Source organism: Theropithecus gelada, chromosome 5 (genome assembly GCF_003255815.1).
Source record: "Theropithecus gelada isolate Dixy chromosome 5, Tgel_1.0, whole genome shotgun sequence".
Lineage (NCBI taxonomy): Eukaryota > Metazoa > Chordata > Mammalia > Primates > Cercopithecidae > Theropithecus > Theropithecus gelada.
Window position 1 is genome coordinate 65,997,469 of NC_037672.1, and position 19,999 is coordinate 66,017,467.

The following is a 19,999-nucleotide window of genomic DNA, read 5'->3' on the forward strand; positions in this document are numbered from 1 at the left end:
GGAGGGAGGCCAAAAGAGAGAATCCAAAGAGAGGAGATCCTCTCCTATAGCCACAACAAGGACTCAGCCATGCTGTTTCTACCCTAGACTTTGAACTCCAACCGGCATCACAAAGATACTACGAGTAAGAAAATTATTTAAAGCCTGGCAGCAGCAGCAACAACAATGAAAGTCTTACAGTAGTGGCTTCCCAATGTGTGTTCCTGTAGCATGACTCTGGCTAGTCCTTCCTATCACCTAGCTCCCTTAGGTCTTTGTCCATTTTCCAAGACTTATTCTCCATTGTCCTGTGGATTCTTCAATCTCCAACTAAATTATTTTTCTCCTTAAGATAGCCAGAGTTGGTTTCTCTGCATGTAACCAAAAGCCTTGACTGACAGCAGTACTCTCTATATAGGCACCCGTACATTTGAAAAATAAAAATATTTATTTTAGGATTATAATCAGGTATATATATTGTATTATTATACAGGTCATAGATACAAAACAGATTTATAATAAATTGTTATATAAATCTATATAAATTTCTATATAGAGACGGGACTTCCATATAAATTCCCTGGATAGTTTTAAAACCTGAATCTGGCTGGGTGGGGTGGCTCATGCCTGTAATCCCAGCACTTTGGGAGGCCGAGGCGGGCAGATCACCTGAGGTCAGGAGTTCAAGACCAGGCTGGCTAACATGGTGAAATCCCGTTTCTACTTAAAATACAAAAAATTAGCCGAGTGTAGAGGCACGCGCCTGTAATCCCAGCTACTAGGGAGGCTGAGGCAGGAGAATCGCTTGAACCTGGGAGGCAGAGGTTGCAGTGAGCCAAGATCATGCCATTGCACTCCAGCTTGGGCAACAAGAGCGAAACTCCACCTCAAAAAAAAAAAAAAAAAAAAAAGACTTGACTTTAATCTTTAATCTTTGACTACTACACTGATTTTTTTTTAAGTCTCTTTAAAAATAAAAATTCACATAGTTGGCTGAGCATGGTGGCCCACACCTATAATCTGAGCACTTTGGGAGACCGACATAGGTGAATGGCTTAAGCCCAGGAGTTCAAGACCAGCTTGGGCAACATGGCAAAAATTCATCTCCATAAATAATATGAAAATTAGCTGGGTATGGTAGCACATGCCTGTAGTCTCAGCTACTTGGGAAGCTGAGGTGGACGGATCACTTGAGTCCGGGAGGTTGAGGCTGCAGTCAGCAGTGATCACACCACTGCACTCCAGCCTGGGCAAAAGCCTGCCTCAAAAAAAAATTCACAGAGTTAAGGCTGCACGATAAATTGGTATTTGTAAGAAGTATATTAAATATTATAGGCCAGTACATTATTATTGAGAAGAAAACATATACCTAAAGTTCTTCATAGCAAAATAAATATATGAAATATGAATAATTAACATATTTGAGCCAAGATCCTCCCCACCTTGGTACCTTTGCACATACTATTCTCTCTGTCCATTTCTTCATTAAGCTAACGCCTACTAATTACTTAGGTCTCAGCTTAAATGACATTTTCTCCAAGAAGCCTTTGAAACCACCCCTTCAGTTTCAATTAGATCAGATGTCCTATTTATTTATTTCCATAACACTCTCTATTTTTCTATCATACTACTTACTGCCATTGTAATTAATGAATTATTTCTGTGCCTATTATCTGCTGTCTCATAAGTGTAAAAGAAAGCCATTGTAGTCCAGGCCAACAGTACAGTTTTTGGTACATATCAGACCCTATTGAATGGCAATATGAACTAAGGGAAAAGGAATTTACAGCAGAGGAATGACATAAGGGAATGTACAGTAGCAGGAAGTAGAAAGTGATTTTTAGGAATCATAATTAGATTCGTTTGGTTGGAGGGATGAAAGACATGAAAATATAGATAAACAACCCTGAATTTTACTCTGTAAAATGGGGATTCAACAAATGTCTGTGAAGAACAGAGTGACCCTATCAAAATCATTGGAAAATATTCTAGGAATTGCATGAATGGTTGATTGAAAGTGAGAAAGACTGGAGAAGGAAAATCAGTTGGGATTTGCTGCAATAGCTGCAATAGCTCAGGTCTGTATTTCCAAAACTTCAAGGCATTCTCGTATCATCTTTACAATTTTTTTTAACATTTCTCTGTTTGATCTTCATTATATTTTTAGAAACTCTATATACCACTTTATTTTACATATATTAACATCAAAAGTAAACTTTCACTACTATACATGTGAAATGGTAATACATGCCATGGAAATAAAATGTAACGATAAAACAAAATACAATGAAAAAAATAATATTCCCCCTGATTTAATTAATCAGAGGGATTGAAGTTAAGAAAAGAATAATTCACTGATACTAAATGTTATTATCAATGTACATGGTAGTGTCCCACGTTTGGAAAATACTAGTGTGAAAAGTATGGGGCTGGCTCTGCAATAAGTTAAACAGAATTATAGTAATTATATATTACTATATAATCCATCAATTCCATTCCTAGGTATATACTCAAAAGAACTGAAACAGCTCTTTAAACAAAAACTGGTACACAAATGTTCGTAGCAGCATTACTCACAACAGCCAGGAAGCAGAAACAACCCAAATATCCATTAACAAGTGAATGGATAAAATGTGGTATACACACACAATAGATATTCAGCCATAAAAAGGAATGAAGTACTGATACATGCTACAACATGGATGAACCTTGAAAATATGCTAAGTAAAAAAAGCCAGACACAAGGGACCATATATTGTATGATTCCATTTTATAGGAAATATCTAGAGTAGGCAAAAACCATAAAAACAGAAAGCAAATTAGTTGACTGGGGCTTGGAGGAGGTGTTAATGAGAAGTAACTACTTAATGAGTATGGGGTTTCTGGGTGATGAAAATGTTCAGGAACTAAATTATGGTGATGGCTTCACAGCACTGTGAAAGTACTTAATTCCACTGAATCATACTCTTTTAAATGGTTAAAATGGTAAATTTTATGTTATTTGTATTTTACTATCATAAAAAGAAGAAGGGCTAAACTAAGGTGATATTGGTAAGAGTAGAAATATAATGACAAGCACACTCTACAGAAAGAATCAAGACAGTGATAGATTGGACGTGAAAGTTGAAGCTGAGGCCGGGCACGGTGGCTTACGCCTGTAATCCGCTCACTTTGGGAAGCCGAGGCGGGTGGATCACGAGGTCAGGAGTTCGAGACCAGACTGGCAAACATGGCGAAACCCCGTCTCTACTAACGATACAAAAAATCAGCTGGGTGTGGTGGTGCATGCCTGTAATCCCAGCTACTCAGGAGGCTGAAGCAGAAGAATCGCTTGAACGCGGGAGGCGGAGGTTGCAATAAGCCGAGATTGCATGACTGCACTCCAGCCTGGGCTACATAGAGTGAGACTCCATATCAAAAAAAGAAAGTTGAAGCTGAGAAAAAGAAAGAACATGTTAAGGATTTGAATCTAATTTTAAAGCAAGAGAAGAAACAAGGGAAAAAGACTGAACTTTTGATGTCTGAAAGAATAGTTCTGTCACTAACAGAAATAGGGATATGAGGGGGAAGATGTAGTTTAGCAGAAAAAACTGCAGATTCAATTTTAAATACATGGAACTTAAGAAGCCAAACACCCACAGTGACTTAAAATTTCAGGACTGTTTCCTCTAATTAGCCAAGAAGAGCTTTCAAACAAATGGAGTAGTTTTGGATAATACTATTAGAAAAGGAAAGATTATACTTAATTATTTTTGGCTACTGAGTACGGGACCTAATATGCTCACATGGAATTAATATACCTCTTTGTATCTGTTTCTGAAAAGATTTTCATAGCCAACAATTATAAATCTTTATGATAGGGTCAGCACATTCTGTGGATTATAAGTAGTACACACACAAAAAAACTGGGTTTTTATTTTTGGAGAAGGGGTGAATGAGGCAATATTAGTTGCTTCTTCTTGCCTTGTCTGGAAATTTTATTTATCAGACACTGGTAATGAAATTGAGCAAGTCTGAGATTAACACATAACACTGAAACCATAGTTTCACTTAAGTACCTAAGAAGAATATGTCCTAAAACTCCTGGCACCATAAGTACAGATGTATTCATAGTTCCTTGGTGCTGCTCAATAAACTGCTTCTAAATTGGAAATGCCCTAGTGTGAGTTATAGACTCTACACAATAAATCCTGACTTAGCATTCATCTTCAAATTGTTCACAAAGACAAACTGTCATTAAGAGGTTGAAGAAAACTAAATGATAATGAGAGATGACAACATGCTAGCAGCCCTGGCTCTCGGTGCCTCCTCGGCCTCAGCGTCCACTCTGGAGATGCTTGAGGAGCCCTTCAGCCCACCGCAGGCACTGTGGGAGCCCCTCTCTGGGCTAGCCCAGGCGGGAGCCAGCTCCCTCTGCTTGCAGGGAGGTGTGGAGGGAGAGGCGTGGGCGGGAACCCGGGCTGTGCAGGGTGCTCTCCCGCCAGCACCAGTTCCAGGTGGTCATGGGCTCGGCAGACCCTGCACTCGGAGCACTGGCGGGCTGCGACGGCCCCAGGCAGTGAGGGGCTTAGCACCCCAGCTAGCAGTTGCAGATGTGCAGGGGGTTCCCCAGCAGTGCCAGCCCGCTGGCACTGCGCTCAAATTCTCGCTGGGCCTCAGCTGCCTCCCTGTGGGGGCAGGGTTTGGGACCTGCAGCTCGCCAACCCCGAGCCTCCCCCACCCAACATTGTGGGCTCCTGTGTAGCCTGAGCCTCCCTGAGGAGCGCTGCCTCTGTGCCATGGCACCTGGTCCCGTTGACCGCCCCAGGGCTGAGGGGTGCAGGTATGTGGTGCAGGACTGGCAGGCAGCTCCACCTGCAGCCCCAGTGTGGGATCCACTAGGTGAAGCCAGCTGGGCTCCTGAGTCTAGTGGGGACTTGGAGAACCTTTATGCCTAGCTAAGGAATTGTAAATACACCAATCAGCACCCTGTGTCTAGCTCAAGGTTTGTAAATGCACCAATCAGTGTCTAGCTAATCTAGTAGGGACTTGGAGAACTTTTATGTCTAGCTAGAGGATTGTAAATGCACCAATCAGCACTCTGTGTCTAGTTCTGGGATTGTAAACGCACCAATCAGCACCCTGTCAAAACGGTCCAATCAGCTCTCTGTAAAACGGACCAATCAGCTCTCTGTAAAATAGACCAATCAGCTCTCTGTAAAACTGACCAATCAGCAGGATGTGTGTGGGGCCAGATAAGGGAATAAAAGCAGGCTGCCCCAGCTAGCCAGCAGCAACCCGCTGGGATCCCCCTCCATGCTGTGAAAGGTTTGTTCTTTCACTCTTTACAGTAAAGCTTGCTGCTGCTCCCTCTTGGGGTCCGTGCCACCTTTATGAGCTGTAACACTCACCGTGAAAGTCTGAAGCTTCACTCCTGAAGCCAGCAAGACCATGAACCCACCAGGAAGAATGAACAACTCCAGACGCGCCACCTTTAAGAGCTGTAACATTCACCACGAAGGTCTGAAGCTTCACTACTGAAGTCAGTGAGACCATGAACCCACCAGAAGAAAAAAACTGTGGACACATCTGAACATCTGAAGGAAAAGACTCCAGACACACCATCTTTAAGAACTGTAACACTCACCGCAAGGGTCCGCGGCTTCATTCTTAGTCAGTGAGACCAAGAACCCACCAATTCCAAACATGATAATCTAAAATATGGAATAACATGCACTACTGAACTACATCGTATCTCAAGATTCCTCTTCTGAAAAGACAACCAATGATGAATCAATTAAAATTAAAACTACACATTTTCTAAAGATTTTGATTAAAAACAGAACAAAATATCACAAAATTCTAATTTATTTTGTTGAAATATCTTATCTATGGGAAGGAGAAAGAAATGCACCATACTTCCCCCAAACACATTTACTTTATTATAATGTCCTCCAATTTTGTGTCTTCCTCCAAATGATGAAATCTGCCATATTTGTAAAAGTCCTCTCAAGTGCATGAGAGCAGAAACACTGCATAGCCTAAAACGTATCCAAACAGAAGCTATTCTGAGCCCCTCCCTCCTCCAACGCCATGATGATTGTTAGGGTCTACCACCCACTTTGCCAGCACTCATTTTGCCCTTCACTTAGGCTGGCTATGAAGGATGAGACGCATGGGTAATCGAAAAGTATATAACCAGTATTATCGAACACCGTGAGCTCAGGGAATCTTTTGAGAGCTCAGAGTGAAAACTATGAAGGGGAAGCTTTGCCCTCCTCTCCCATACTTTCCAAGGCACATTCTGCACCAGCTGAGGGGATTCCCAGTCCACAGAAATCACTGATGTCCTCCTGCTCACTTTTTAGAAAATTTCTTCTAAGCACAAGAGTTTCCGGGAAAGCATTTTTTCCTTGGTCTATGCTCATTAGTCTGTCAGGGCAGACTGTTCCTTTTTTTATGGTTGTCTTTTTTGGCCTGATGCCATAATCAGAGGCTTAAAGATAAATCAATAGCAACTGAAACAGAAACTAAAGCGGGATACTTCCTTGACTTTCATTTTCTTTCAAAACTATACTCAGATCAGTGAATTCTAGGAAAGTTAATATACCATAAACCTTGCAAAAATTGAGAGAAATCTATAAAAAGAGTTATCATTTAGATTTTTATTTAAATGACACATGCAGTCTTGGTTTTGGGTGAAATAAGTAATAGTGGTCTTGCTACTGTCTCTAAAAGTTTGATTTTTTTTCTAAATGATTTTTCCATGCTGATCACATTTGTCAGGTTTCTACCCTGAGCAGACCCCTCATTTAAAACAAGAAGAGAAGGGTCCTTCGTTTGACTCTGCTCACCATGCACTGTTCTGATACTAATTCAATTTCATAGGTAATCTGATACTGGGAAAGGGGTGACTTGGATACCAAAACCAATCATCCTACTCACTGAAAAAGTTCTCATTGTAAATGGATACACAGTCTTTTAATTTTCATCTTAGTCTCTTTTAGATTTTGTTAGCAGAGTTAACTCTCTGAGAATATGCTTACCGTGGATGACTAGGAAAAATGAGAATTTCTGGACTGGAAAAACTAAGGACCAGATTTTACAGAATCCTAACAAGGCATTATCACTCCTATGAGACCACCAATCTTCCTGACTGGTTAGTTGGCTTCCCCCTTTGCCATTTTTTAATGACATTTATCTGTAATTGCACAAGCTTTCCTCTCCTGACCACTTATTTAAGTAAGATTCACACTTTATGGCTCATCTGAGGTCTTTTTTTCTGAAGGATCTTCTGAAAACTTCTGACCTTAATGAGTACGTATAGTCTCCTATGAACCTCCACGTTATTTATTTTCTATACCACTCATTTGGTACTGATCATAAAGGTTTTTTTTCTTTTCTTTTTTTTTTTTTTGAAATGGAGTTTCACTCTTGTTGCCCAGGCTAGAGTGCAATGGTGTGATCTCGGCTCACTACAACCTCTGCCTCCAGAGTTCAAGCGATTCTCCTGCCTCAGCCTCCCACGTAGCTGGGATTACAGGCACCCACCACCACGCCCGGCTAATTTTTTGTATTTTTAGTAGAGACAGGGTTTCACCATGTTGGCCAGCTGTTGTTGAACTCCTGGCCTCAGGTGATCCGCCTCGGCCTCCCGAAGTGCTGGGATTACAGGCGTGAGCCATCATGCCTGGCCCATAAAGTTTCTCTTATTGATATTTATTGTTTCATAGTTTTTGGTCTTCCCAATTAGAATGTAAACCCGTCAAGGATAAATATTGGATCTTAGCCCTTCTAGTATTCCCTGAGATTAGCTTAGTTCCCTACACAAAGTGCACAGAAAATAATGAGAACAAGTCTACTTCTCCTTCTTCTAACACTGTCCATGGCCATATACATAATATGCACTGAGGAGATTTGCATTCCTGCATTCATTCATTCAATCCTTAATTACAGATAAAAAGCAGTGAATAATTAAGAAGCTTTTAGGGGCACCACTCTATATTTACCAGAGTTCTTGGAATGAAGAGTCTGTCCTATAGCTAGCTGAGAATATCTGTATTGATTTTACCTAACTAAATCTAAACTAACTTCTGGGGAAATTATAGTCTTCTTAAATTAAACTTGGTTCTTAAAGCTAAGGAAAACAATAATACTCATGTCCAAATTCAGAAATCTGATGAACCAACGGAAATACTTGTTGAAATACAATCCTTGTATGCTGTTTAAACTTAAAGTCTGTAAAGATTCATTCATCTACCCTTCTATCCAATATTTACCAAATGCCTCTCATATGCATTTCAGTTCCCTGTTCTCCTGGGGCATACATTTTAGTGTGGAGAAACAGACATTACACTAAAAAAAAGAATGAACTGAATATCAAATAGTATGAAATGCCATGTAGAGAATTAAAAGTCACGTCTGCTTCAGATTGTGTGACAAGAGAAGGTACAAGCCAGCTAAAATCTAAATGTCCAGAAGGAACACTCTATGTGACAAACAGGAGGAAAAGCATTCCAGATGGAGAAAACTGCCAGTGTATGGGCCACTGACCAGATTGTAGTGGTTGAGAAGGAATGATATGAGGTTGGACAAACAGGTAGCACCCAGATCATAGAGGACTTAGTAAAGCAGCTTAATTAGAAATTTAGATTTTATTCTAAGTGGAAGTTGTTTGAGGTCTTAAGCAGCAGAGTGACATGATCACTTAGGTTTTTAAAATAAAAAAAGTAAGCGATCATGTTCCACTGCTACATATGTACCCCACAAAACAAAAGCATATGCCCAGAAAAAAAATTACACAAAAATCTTCGTGGCAGACTTATATATAATAACTAAAATCTGAACACAGTCAAGGTGTCCATCAACAAGAAACAAACTGATATGTTTGTGCAATGGATTACTATTCATCAATAAAGAGAAACAAATTACTAATTCATGCAACTACATTGATGAATCTAAGAAACATACTGAGCAAAAGATGTCTTGCACAAGAGAGTACATACTTAAGTGGTTCTATTTATATGAAGTTCTAGAACAGGTAAAAAATAATCTATGGTGAAAAAAATAGAGAGTGGCTGGGTCAGGATAGAAATTATAAGGATAAAATGAGTCAATATTCATAAAGCAGTTCAAACAATGTCTGGCACACAGTTATGTAATACAATGTTTAGTAAAAATCAAATATTTTATCCCTAATAACAGATTTTTAGTCCATTTATCAAGTATCTCCTTTTTACATTGTCTTCTATATAGAGACATCTTAGCTGACAACTCAGATACTAACTAAAATAAAACCATCACCATCTCTTGTTTTGATTGGTTAATCTTGAACTTTTCCGGGCCTCTTCCATTCATGATGTCAGACATTTCTCTGAAATTTGTTGGCATTCTATTCACAGGCAAATGTTTGTTCTGCATAAATAGACATGGAAGCATCCTTCCATGTCACTATTTCTCATAAGCCTTTCTCTCATCAGAAGGAACACCTCTTTGCTAGGTGAAAGTCTTTCGGGTTCTGTCAGTCTCTACCTCGCCTCCCTCTCTTTTGTCTTTCCAGTTTCCCACAGCTAATTCCGCTGACTTATTCACTTGAAAGCTTAGCTCTATTCCAGTCCCTAGAACAGATTAACATGGGATTCAGCTCTCTAGCAAACTCCATTTGCCCCAAGCAACTCACTCTCTGTTCCAATGATGAAGTTCCTGCATTTGAGGATCCAAGTCTTGTGTGTGCCCAGTTTGCAGATATAGGCTTTATTCTTGGCCCCTGATACCAGGTTCTGAGACAGTATCTGCCAGGTACAGTAGCCTCATCCTAGGATGGAAGCTTTTCCATTCCCTGACCAATCCCTGCATTGTTGCAGCCCAGCTGACTATGAAAAGAACTCCCATATGTTTTCCTAGGTTCTAAATATCACTTGCCTCAGATCTCTCATTGCAGGGTGGTGCCTGCTTTTGAAACAGTAATTCATCATGGATTCCCTGTTATTAATCATTCACAAAGAACACAACCAAGGACCACTACATCCATGGATTCTGTTAGATTTCCACTTTCAGGTTCAACATGTGTTCCATTATATGAGTATCATGTGTTTCTACTGCTATAAATAATCAGCCAAGTACTATTGAATGCTAAGAAATTAAGTTTTGCCACAATTCATCATCCAGTTAAAATTGTGCCAATTTCAGTTATCATTGTTACTAGCTCAATGGCTGACACTTTTTTTCTTTTCCTTTGCATTTAACAGTCTCTTGCAGCTGAACCCATCTTAAATCAACCTGTTTCCCTCCTGTCTCAAGCTGCTTTCCCAAGGTCTGTCTCTATGCATACCTCCCCTTTTAAATTCATTTCCTCAAAAAGCACCCTTTGTTTTTTACAATAACCCTAAGATAGCTATGAATCCTTTTCTCCCACCATCCTAGATACCATCTTATGATGTTTTCATTCAGGGACTGCTGTAGGACATGAAACTTGTTTTAACACACCAGAAATTAGATACCCAAATGAGCAGTGCTTTCCCTCAAAATAGTTATGTTGGAGGCTGTTTACTTAATCTAATGGTGTTATGAATGAACAAGGCATTTATTGAATTATTTAAAACTTGCCAGTTCCATATCTTTGACCTTGTCTGAGCAAGCCAATCCTATTACTTTATAGTATTTGATCAAGGAGCACTGTCCAGGTAAATCACTGTTCTAATAATCAGGCACAACTTGCTGTTACCAAAAAATTAGGTCTACCTATAAAGGATGAAAAATTTCTATTACTGGGGATATTTTTTAAAATAGCCTCTGAAATTAACTATAAAAGTTTAAGTGTTGAGAAAAAGCATAGTTAGAATGGATTGCAACCTTTGTTTTTTTCTATATGCAATGAAGTTCTTTTTTTCAAGAAACAGTTCATGTTTTGGAAAGTGAAACCTAATTCACTATTACCAAAAAAAGAGGGGCAGAGGGAAATTCCATACTTGTAGGCTACAATAAACAAACATAATACCTTCAATTTTGCAACATGGGACTTCCCCAGGAACAGCCAGCAGGTTTTGCTAAGTCAACTGTAATGTTATCCAATCAGAATTAGGGAGGGAAAATGCCTTTGCAGATAAATACGGCACACTCGCCTCACGTTTTCTGAGACATTCCTCAACTGCTTAGACATATTCTGAGTCTGCAGCAGAGGAATCTCCAGTCTCAGCACCATGAATCAAACTACCATTCTGATTTGCTGCCTTGTCTTTCTGACTCTAAGTGGCATTCAAGGTAAGGAACATCAAAGGATACTTAATTTGTAAAATGAGAAATAGGAATAGGTATAAATTCTAAAAATACAGAAATAATGTATTTGTAAAAGTTTCACTGCATGTTTATAAATAAGAGGGAAATAAATAGAGATTCCCTCAGATCATAAAACTTATATGAATTGAAGTGAGAAAAACAAATAGAATAAGAGAAAGAGAAGGAAAAAGGGAAGGAGGACAGAAGAGATGGGGAAGAGGGAGGATAGAGAGAGAAAATGAGGGAATGCGGAGAGAGATGAGATAGATACTTCCTTACCTAACTAAGCTCAATGAACCACAGGAACGGTGTTTAAGGGTTTGACTTTATAATCAATAAGCTGCAATTCTCTTCTTCCAGATAATCAACTATTTAATCATTTACAATTGTGTTATGATGCGATTCATTCCTCCTCAGATTAAGTGACTGTTTGCTAATATGGGGATATAGGTTCTGCTAAATACCACCAGTCTACATTAAATGTCTAACATGAATACTGTGCTAACTTTCTCTGCTGTTCCTTTCTCTTTTCCTACAGGAATACCTCTCTCAAGAACTGTACGCTGTACCTGCATCAGCATTAGTAATCAACCTGTTAATCCAAGGTCTTTAGAAAAACTTGAAATTATTCCTCCAAGTCAATTTTGTCCACATGTTGAGATCATGTGAGTGAAATCCCATCTGATTATCATTTCCCTGGTTGTAATTATATACTGTATTAAATATGTAATGATAATAACAAAAGATCAGTAAGGGTTTATGATGATTATAAAACTAATGTACAGCAAACAAAAACATGCAGAGTGCAACTTAAATGTCGGACTTCAGAACTGTGTATGCCATCTGTTTTATTGACCCAACATTGTTTTAAATATTTTCATCCCTATTTATTTCTGCAGTGCTACAATGAAAAAGAAGGGTGAGAAGAGGTGTCTGAATCCAGAATCTAAGGCCATCAAGAATTTACTGAAAGCAGTTAGCAAGGAAAGGTAGGTTTGCTTTTGCTTGCAGAATTGCTCTTAGGAAATGGCAATCTTGGGAGTCAGAAATACTTGCATTGTGGTTTGCTTTGCAATCACTGGTTTAAAAGTATGTTACCACCATGCCCTCTCCTACCTCCATTTATTTAAATGCTGAGGCACCATCTTATGTGGTAAGTATTAGAAGTTACCCTGATTACCTGTCAACCTTAAAGTACAGCTATAACTATCTAAGCAAAACTGACACATTTTCCCCAAGTCTTTCATGGCTTTTAAAAAAAGCAGCCCCTGTAACCCATAATGAATGCATAGCAGCAGGAAAGTTCATCACATCCTTTACCTGAGGATCTTTGGGTTATCTATGAACTGAATATGTTCCAAGCAAAACCCAGTCTGAAGTCAGAGTCTGAATATCACACTTTTATGTCCCCTTTCTCTTCTTACAGGTCTAAAAGATCTCCCTAAAACCAGAGGGAAACAAAGTGCTGCCAAGAATGGACCACACAGAGGCTGCCTCTCCCATCACTTCCCTACATGGAGTATATGTCAAGCCCTAATTGTTTTTAGTTTGCAGTTCCATTAAAAGGTGACCAATCATGGTCACAAATCAGCTGCTACTACTCCTGTAGGAAGGTCAATGTTCATCATCCTAAGCTACTCAGTAATAACTCTACCCTGGCACTATAATGTAAGCTGTACTGCGGTGCTATGTTCTTAGTGGATGTGCCAAGTCCTAGCCCTGCTTCCGGTATTTCCCTCACCTTTCCCATCTTCCAAGGGTACTAAGGAATCTTTCTGCTTTGGGGTTTATCAGAATTCTCAGAATCTCAAATAACTAAAAGGCAATCAAAATGATAATACAATCTGCTTTTTAAAGAATGCCCTTTACTTCATGGACTTCCACTGCCATCCTCCCAAGGGGCCCATATTCTTTCAGTGGCTACCTACATACAATTCCAAATAGATACAGGAAGGTAGAAACATCTGAAAATGTATGTGTAAATACATTTTCTTATTTACTTATTTAATGAAAGACTGTACAAAGTAGAAGTCTTAGATGTATATATTTCCTATATTGTTTTCAGTGTACATGGAATAACTTATGTAATTATGTACTATGTATCAACAAGTAACAGGAAAATTTTAAAAATACAGATAGATATATGCTCTGCATGTTATGTAAGATAAATGTGTTGAATGGTTTTCAAAATAAAAATGAAGTACTCTCCTGGAAATATTGAGAAAGACTATCTAAATGTTGAAAGACCAAAAGGTTAATAAAGTAATTATTAACTAAGATGAAGTGTCTTGTGTGTCACTTGGTTGGGATATTTATTTCATAAGAAATTTAGATTGGAGAATCCATGGCCTGGAGAGGAAGGCGGGATGGGCAGAAGACAAATGAGTTGGAGAATTACCACTCTCTCTCCTTCCAACTGTAATCTTCTGAAAGGCTCATCATATAAGATCCTACAGAACTAATGTAGCATAACAGAGCTTGGCCTAATCTCCAAACCCCTATAGTCAGATTTCTTTTTTTTTTTTTCTTTCAATCTCTTATTTTTTTAGACACAGGGTCTTCCTCTGAGTGCAGTGGTGCAATCATAGCTCAGTGCAGCCTCAAACTCCTGGGCTCAAGTAATCCTCTGACCTCAGCCTCCAGAGAAGCTGGAATTACAAGTGCAAGCCACCACATCCAGCCCAATAGCCAAATTTCTCTAAGACGTCTCCACTTGAATATCCCATAGGAACTTTAAACTCCGAATTAATTCCCCTCTCCCTGAGATCTGTTTCTCCCCCTCTATTCTATGTCCTAGTTTAATTGTACCATCATCCAATCAGTTTCCCAAACTAGAAACCTAGGAGTAATTCTATACTACTTCTTCCTCCCCTCCCACATCCAATTACTTACTAAGAAGATCTTCACGTGCAGCACACCAACAAGGCACAAGTATACATATGTAACAAACCTGCACGTTATGCACATGTACCCTACAACTTACAGTATAATAATAATAAATAAATTAAAAAAAAAAAAAAAAAAAGATCTTCACAATACATTTAGTAAGCAAATTATTAGCATCTAGAATATGCAAAGAATCTCCATAGATCAAAAAGGAAAAGACAAGGCTGGGTGCGGTGGTTCATGCCTGTAATCTCAGCACTTTGGGAGGCCAAGGCAGGAGGATTGCTTGAGCTCAGGAGTTTCAGACCAGCCTGGCAACACAGTGAGACCCGGTCTCTACCAAATTTTTCTTTTAAGCTACTCAGGAGACTGAGGCAGGAGGATCACCTGAGCCCAGGGGTCTGGGGTTACAGTGAGCTATGACTGCACCACTGCACTCCAGCTTGGGCAACCAAGTGAGACCTCATCTCTAAAAGAAAAAAAAAAAAAAAAAAAAAAGAAACAGAAGTGAGTAAGAATTTAGAATTTCACAAAAGCATAAGCCCCTAACATGCAAAGATGTTCAACCTCATTTGTAATCAAGAAAATGTACATTCAAACCATTATGAAATAATATTTCACACCACTAAACTGGCAAAACTTTTAAAGTTAGATAATAGCAACCATTACCAAGGATGCAAGGCAATGAGGAATGCGCTTCCACTGCTGATGAGAGAAAAAATAGCTATGACTACTCTGCAAAACAGTTTGGCATTATCTCATAAAGCTAAACACTGGCATACCCCATGCTCCAGCAATTCTACTCCTCTGTATATACCACAGATACTCTTGCAGGCTTTTTTTTTTTTTTTTTTGAGACGGGGTCTTGCTCTATCACCCAGGCTGGAGTGCAGTGGCACGATCTCAACTCACTGCAACCTCCGCCTCCTGGGTTTAAGTGGTTCTCCTGCCTCAGCCTCCTGAGTAGCTGGGACTACAAGCACACGCCACTATACTCAGCTAATTTTTGTATTTTTAGTAGAGACGGGATTTCACCGTGTTGTCCAGGATGGTCTAGATCTCCTGACCTCGTAATCCACCCGCCTCAGCCTCCCAAAGTGCTAGGACTACAGGCGTAAGCCACTGTGCCTGGCCAAGAATTGCTTTTTTATCAGATTGAATTTTTTTTATTTAATGAGCTTCAATGTACAGTACACTGATCATCTTCCCAGAAACAATAAAATCTGTTGTAGTATAATTTTAACATAGTTCATTCAATTGCAAGTACATAGTTTAATTTTTAATAACGACTGTATTTAAAAACTAACTCACATAATTCATGAAAATCTAACCATTAGCTCTCCCTAGCCAATATGAGCCATCAGCAGAATAGTACTGCTTTTATTCTCTGTAAATATTCTACTTTTCTTTTTTACTCCTTTCCTGAGTATTCCAAAAACACACTTAGTTCTAATCTTTTTTATATTTTTCATCTTTTGGTGGGGCCATTTTTTTTTTCCCATGACTTCATTGGATTACTTCCTTTCTGGAATATGTTCTTTTTTTTTTTTCTTTTTCCTTGAGATGGGGTCTCACTCTGTCACCCAGGCTGGAGTGCAAATGGCGTGATCTCGGCTCACTGCAACCTCCACCTCCCAGGCTCAAGCAATCCTCTCACCTCAGCCTCCCAAGTAGCTAGGACCACAGGCATGTGCCACCACACCTGCTAAATTTTTTTGGGCATTTTTGGTAGATAATACAAATATGAGGCTTCACCAGGTTGACCAGGCTCGTCTCGAACTTCCGAGCTCAGGCGATCTACCCACCTCGGCCTCCCAAAATGCTGGGGTTATAGGCATGAGCCACCATGCTCGGCTCTGGCATATGTTCTCCATTTGCTTTGTTCAGATTCCCTTTTATGTGGCAATGTAAAACACAGTAAACTTGGCATTCCATTCGTAGCACAGGGAGACTTTTCATGGCATGCTACTTTGTATTTAATACTTCTTGAAATTTTTCTTTCCAACTTTTATTTTAGGTTCAGGGAGTACACATGCAGGTTTGTTACATGGGTAAATTGTGTGTTGTGGGGGTATGGTGTATAGATTATTTCATCACCCAGGTAATAAGCATAGTACCAGATAGGTCGTTTTTGGATCTTCATCTTCCTCCCAACCCCCACTGTCAAGTAGGTCCCAGTATCTATTGTTCCCTTCTTTGTGTCCATGGGTACTCAATGTTTAGTTCCCACTTATAAGTGAGAACATGTAGTATTTGGTTTTCTGTTCATGTGTTAATTTGTTTAGAGTGATGGCCTCCAGCTTCATCTGTATTGCTGCAAAGGACATGATTTTGTTCTTTTTTAGTATTCCATAGTGTGTATGTACCACATTTTCTTTATGAAGTCCACCGTTGATGGGCATCTAGGTTGGTTCCATGTCTTTGCTATTGTGAATAGGGCTGTGATGACATACGTGTGCACGTGTCTTTATGGTAGAATGATTTACATTTCTTTCGGCATATACCCACTTATGGGATTGCTGGGTTGAATAGTAGTTCTATTTGAAGTTCTTTGAGAAATCTCCAGGCTGCTTCTCAAAGTGGCTGAACTAATCAGTACCTCTTTCAGTGATATGAAGTTAAAACCAGGTAGGAAAGATGGTCTTGAATTGCCAATGCCACCCCTCTCCCTTCCCCTGGCAGTGGCCATGTGGCACAGAAAGATAGTCTGTGTGCTTGGGGGAACCCAGTGCTGCTCTGTCAGAGTGGAAAGCAAAATTAGGCTGAACTCAATTGATGCCCATGGAGGGAGCATTTAGACCAGCCCTAGGCAAAGGGGAATCACTCATCCTAGTGGTTAGAAGTTGAGTTTTGGCAAGTCTTGCCTCCGCTCGCTACAGTGCTCTGGGGTCCTAAATAAATCTGAAAGGCAGTCTAGGCCACAAGGATTGCAACTCCTAGGCAGTCCTAATGCTGTGCTGAAGAGCCAGTGGACTTCGGGGGTGCACAACCTAGTTGGGGGAACATGACCTAGTGAGACACCAACCAGGGCAGCACAGAGAGTGCTTGCACCACCCTTCCCAATCCCAGGCAACACAGCTCACAGCAATAAAAGTGACTCCTTCCTTCTGCTTGAGGAGAGGGAAGAGTAAAGAGGACTTTGTCTTTCAACTTGGATACCAGTTCAGCCACAGTAGGACAGGGTGCTGGGCAGAGTCATGAGGTCCCTAATCAAGGCCCTAGATCCTGGATGACATTTCTAGACATGCCCTGGGCCAGAAGGGAACCTGCTGCCTTGAAGGGAACGACCCAGTGCTGGTAGGATTCATCACCTGCTGACTGAAGAGCCCTTGGGCCCTGAATAACCAGCAGCAATACCCAGGTAGTACACAGTGGGCCTTGGGTGAGACTCAGACAGGCTGGCTTTCGGTGAGGCCCAGCACATTCCCAACTGTGGTGGTTATAGTGAGAGATTCCTTCTGCTTGAGAAAAGTAGAAGGAAAAGTAAAGGGGACTTTTTCTTGAAGATAGGTACCAGCTCAGCCACAGTGGAGCAGAGCACCAAGTGGGCTCTTGGGTCCCCAATTCCAGCCTTGGCTTAGATGGCATTTCTGGACCTGCCCTGGGCCAGAGGGCAGCTCACTGCCCTGAAAGGTGAGTCCCAGGCTGGGCAGCATTCACCATAAGCAGACTGAAGAGCCCTTGGGCCTTAAGTGAACATTAGTGGTAGGTAGCCTGGCAGTACATCCCATGGGCCTGTGGTGACGGGCATGAATAAAAGGCTCCTCTGCCTCTGGAAAGAGGAGGGAGGAATGGGAAAGACTTTGTCTCATAGTTTCAGTGTCAGCTTAGCCACAACAGAATAGTAGATATCTAAGGTTTTTTGACTCCAGTCCCTGGCTCCCAGACAGCATCTCTGTGCCCATCTGGTGCCTGGGAAAACTTGCTGCTTGCAGGGAAGGATATAAGCCTGGCTGACTTTTCCACATGCTGATGGTAGAGCTGCAGTGCCTTGAGCAAACACAGATGGTAGCCAGGCAGTGGTTATAGTAACATGCCTTGGGTGAGACCCAGTGCTGTGCTGGCTTCAGGTCTGACCCAGCACAACGCCAGTGGTGGTAGCCACAGGGATGCTTAGTGTCACCCCAACCCCAGCCCCAAGCAGCTCAGCACAGAGAGAGAGACTTCATTTGTTTAGGAGAAACTAAGGGAAGAGAACAAGAGTTGGCCTGGTAATCCAGAGAATTCTTCCAAATCTTATCTAAGACCACCAAGGAGGTATCTCTTTGAGTCTGCAAGAACTACAGTATTACTGGGCTTTGGGTATTCCTAATGCAAATATGGCTTAGACAGCAACGCTCAAGTATCTTCAAATATCTGGAAATACGTCTGGCAGCAAACTTTTCAATGGAACCTTACAGGCCAGGATAGAATGGCATAACATATTTAAAGTGCTGAAGAAAAAGCATTTAACCTAGAATAATATATCCAGTGAAAATATCCTTTAGACATGAAGGAGAAATAAAGACTTTCCAAACTCATTCTATAAGGCCAGTATTAACCCTGATACCAAAATCAAAGACACATCAAAAAAGAAAACAACAGGCCAATATCTCTCATGAATATTGAGAGAGTAAAAATCCTCAATAAAATACTAACAAACCTAGGCCAGGCTTGTGCCTATAGTCCCAGCACTCTAGGAGGCCAAGGCCAGAGGCTCGCCTGAGCCCAGGAGTTCAAGACTAGACTGACCAACATGGCAAAAACCCATCTCTACAAAAAAATACAAAAATTAGCTGGGCATGGTGGCGCATGCCTATGGTCCCAGCTACTTGAGAGGCTGAGGTCGGAGGATTGTTTGAGCCAGGCTGAGGCTGTAGTGAGCCATAATCATGCCATTGCACTCAAGTCTAGGCAACAGAGTAAGGCCCTGTCTCAACAAACCAAAGCAAATCAAACCTTATATACATATAAGCTCACTAGGCCAGAGCTTAATACATTTACATTTAAAGTAATTACTGATAAGGAAGGTTTTACTTTGACTTTCAGCTACTGAATTTTTTAAGAGTCTTACTTTTCTGTTCCTCAATTTCTCCATTACTGCCTTTTTTGGTATGTAGCTGAATTTTTAGAGTGTACTGTTTTGAGTCCCTTCTTTCCTTTTCTGTATATTTTTAGTTATTCTCTTACCGGTTACTTTGGGGATTACATCCTAAACTTGTAACATCCTAGTTTGAATACCACCTTAGTTTCAACAGTAAACAAACACACTCTGCTCCTATACATCGGCATCCTTCCCCTTTGACAATTATTATTGTCACAGATTACAGCACTGTGTGCCCATTAATACATATTTATAATTATTGTTTTATGCATTTTTTAATTCACATAGGAAAAATAAGGAGCTACAAACCAAAAGTGCAATAATACTGGTTTTTATATTACCTACATAGTTACCTTTACCAGTATTATTTCTTCATATGGCTTTGAGTTAGTATCCTTTCATTTCAGCCTGCAGGACTGCCTTCAATATGTTGTGGAGAGCAAGTCTACTAGTAAAAAACTCCCCCTAGCTTCTGTCTATTTATGTCTTCATTTCTTTTTCATTCTTGAAGGGTGGTTTTGCCAGATATAGAATTCTTCATTGACAGATTATTTTTTCTTTCAGCACTTTAAACATGTTGTTTCACTGCCCTCTTGCCTCCTTGGTTTCTGATAAGAAATCAGCTGTTAATGTTGTCTAGGATCCCTTGGATGTATATGATGAATCACTTCACCTGCTGCTTTCAAGATTCTTTGTCTCTTAAGGTTTGACAGCTTGACTATTATGTACCTCAGTGTGGATCTTTTTGAGTTTAACTTGCTTGGAGTTCACTGAGCTTCTTGGATTCATGTATATTCA

At 40.3% G+C, this 19,999-nt stretch overlaps 2 protein-coding genes across 2 annotated transcripts in view; one reads left to right on the forward strand and one right to left on the reverse strand.

Moving 5' to 3' along the window:
• The window catches only part of ART3 (ADP-ribosyltransferase 3), a 98,431-nt gene that overhangs the window by 74,949 nt on the left and 3,483 nt on the right, over window positions 1–19,999 (reverse strand). The window lies entirely within an intron of this gene.
• CXCL10 (C-X-C motif chemokine ligand 10) lies at window positions 11,052–13,511 on the forward strand. The gene is made up of 4 exons (XM_025385706.1): window positions 11,052–11,217; window positions 11,771–11,897; window positions 12,132–12,221; window positions 12,659–13,511. Exons 1-4 carry the CDS (start codon window positions 11,157–11,159, stop codon window positions 12,675–12,677), a joined length of 297 nt encoding a protein of 98 aa, XP_025241491.1. The 5' UTR covers window positions 11,052–11,156; the 3' UTR covers window positions 12,678–13,511.

Bases quoted from the DNA above. Each gene is read 5' to 3' on its own strand.
- CXCL10 (XM_025385706.1), top strand. From the start codon at position 11,157: ATGAATCAAACTACCATTCTGATTTGCTGCCTTGTCTTTCTGACTCTA. The intron at 11,218-11,770 runs GTAAGGAACATC...CTTTTCCTACAG, and splicing joins GACTCTAAGTGGCATTCAAG to GAATACCTCTCTCAAGAACT. The intron at 11,898-12,131 runs GTGAGTGAAATC...TTATTTCTGCAG, and splicing joins TGTCCACATGTTGAGATCAT to TGCTACAATGAAAAAGAAGG.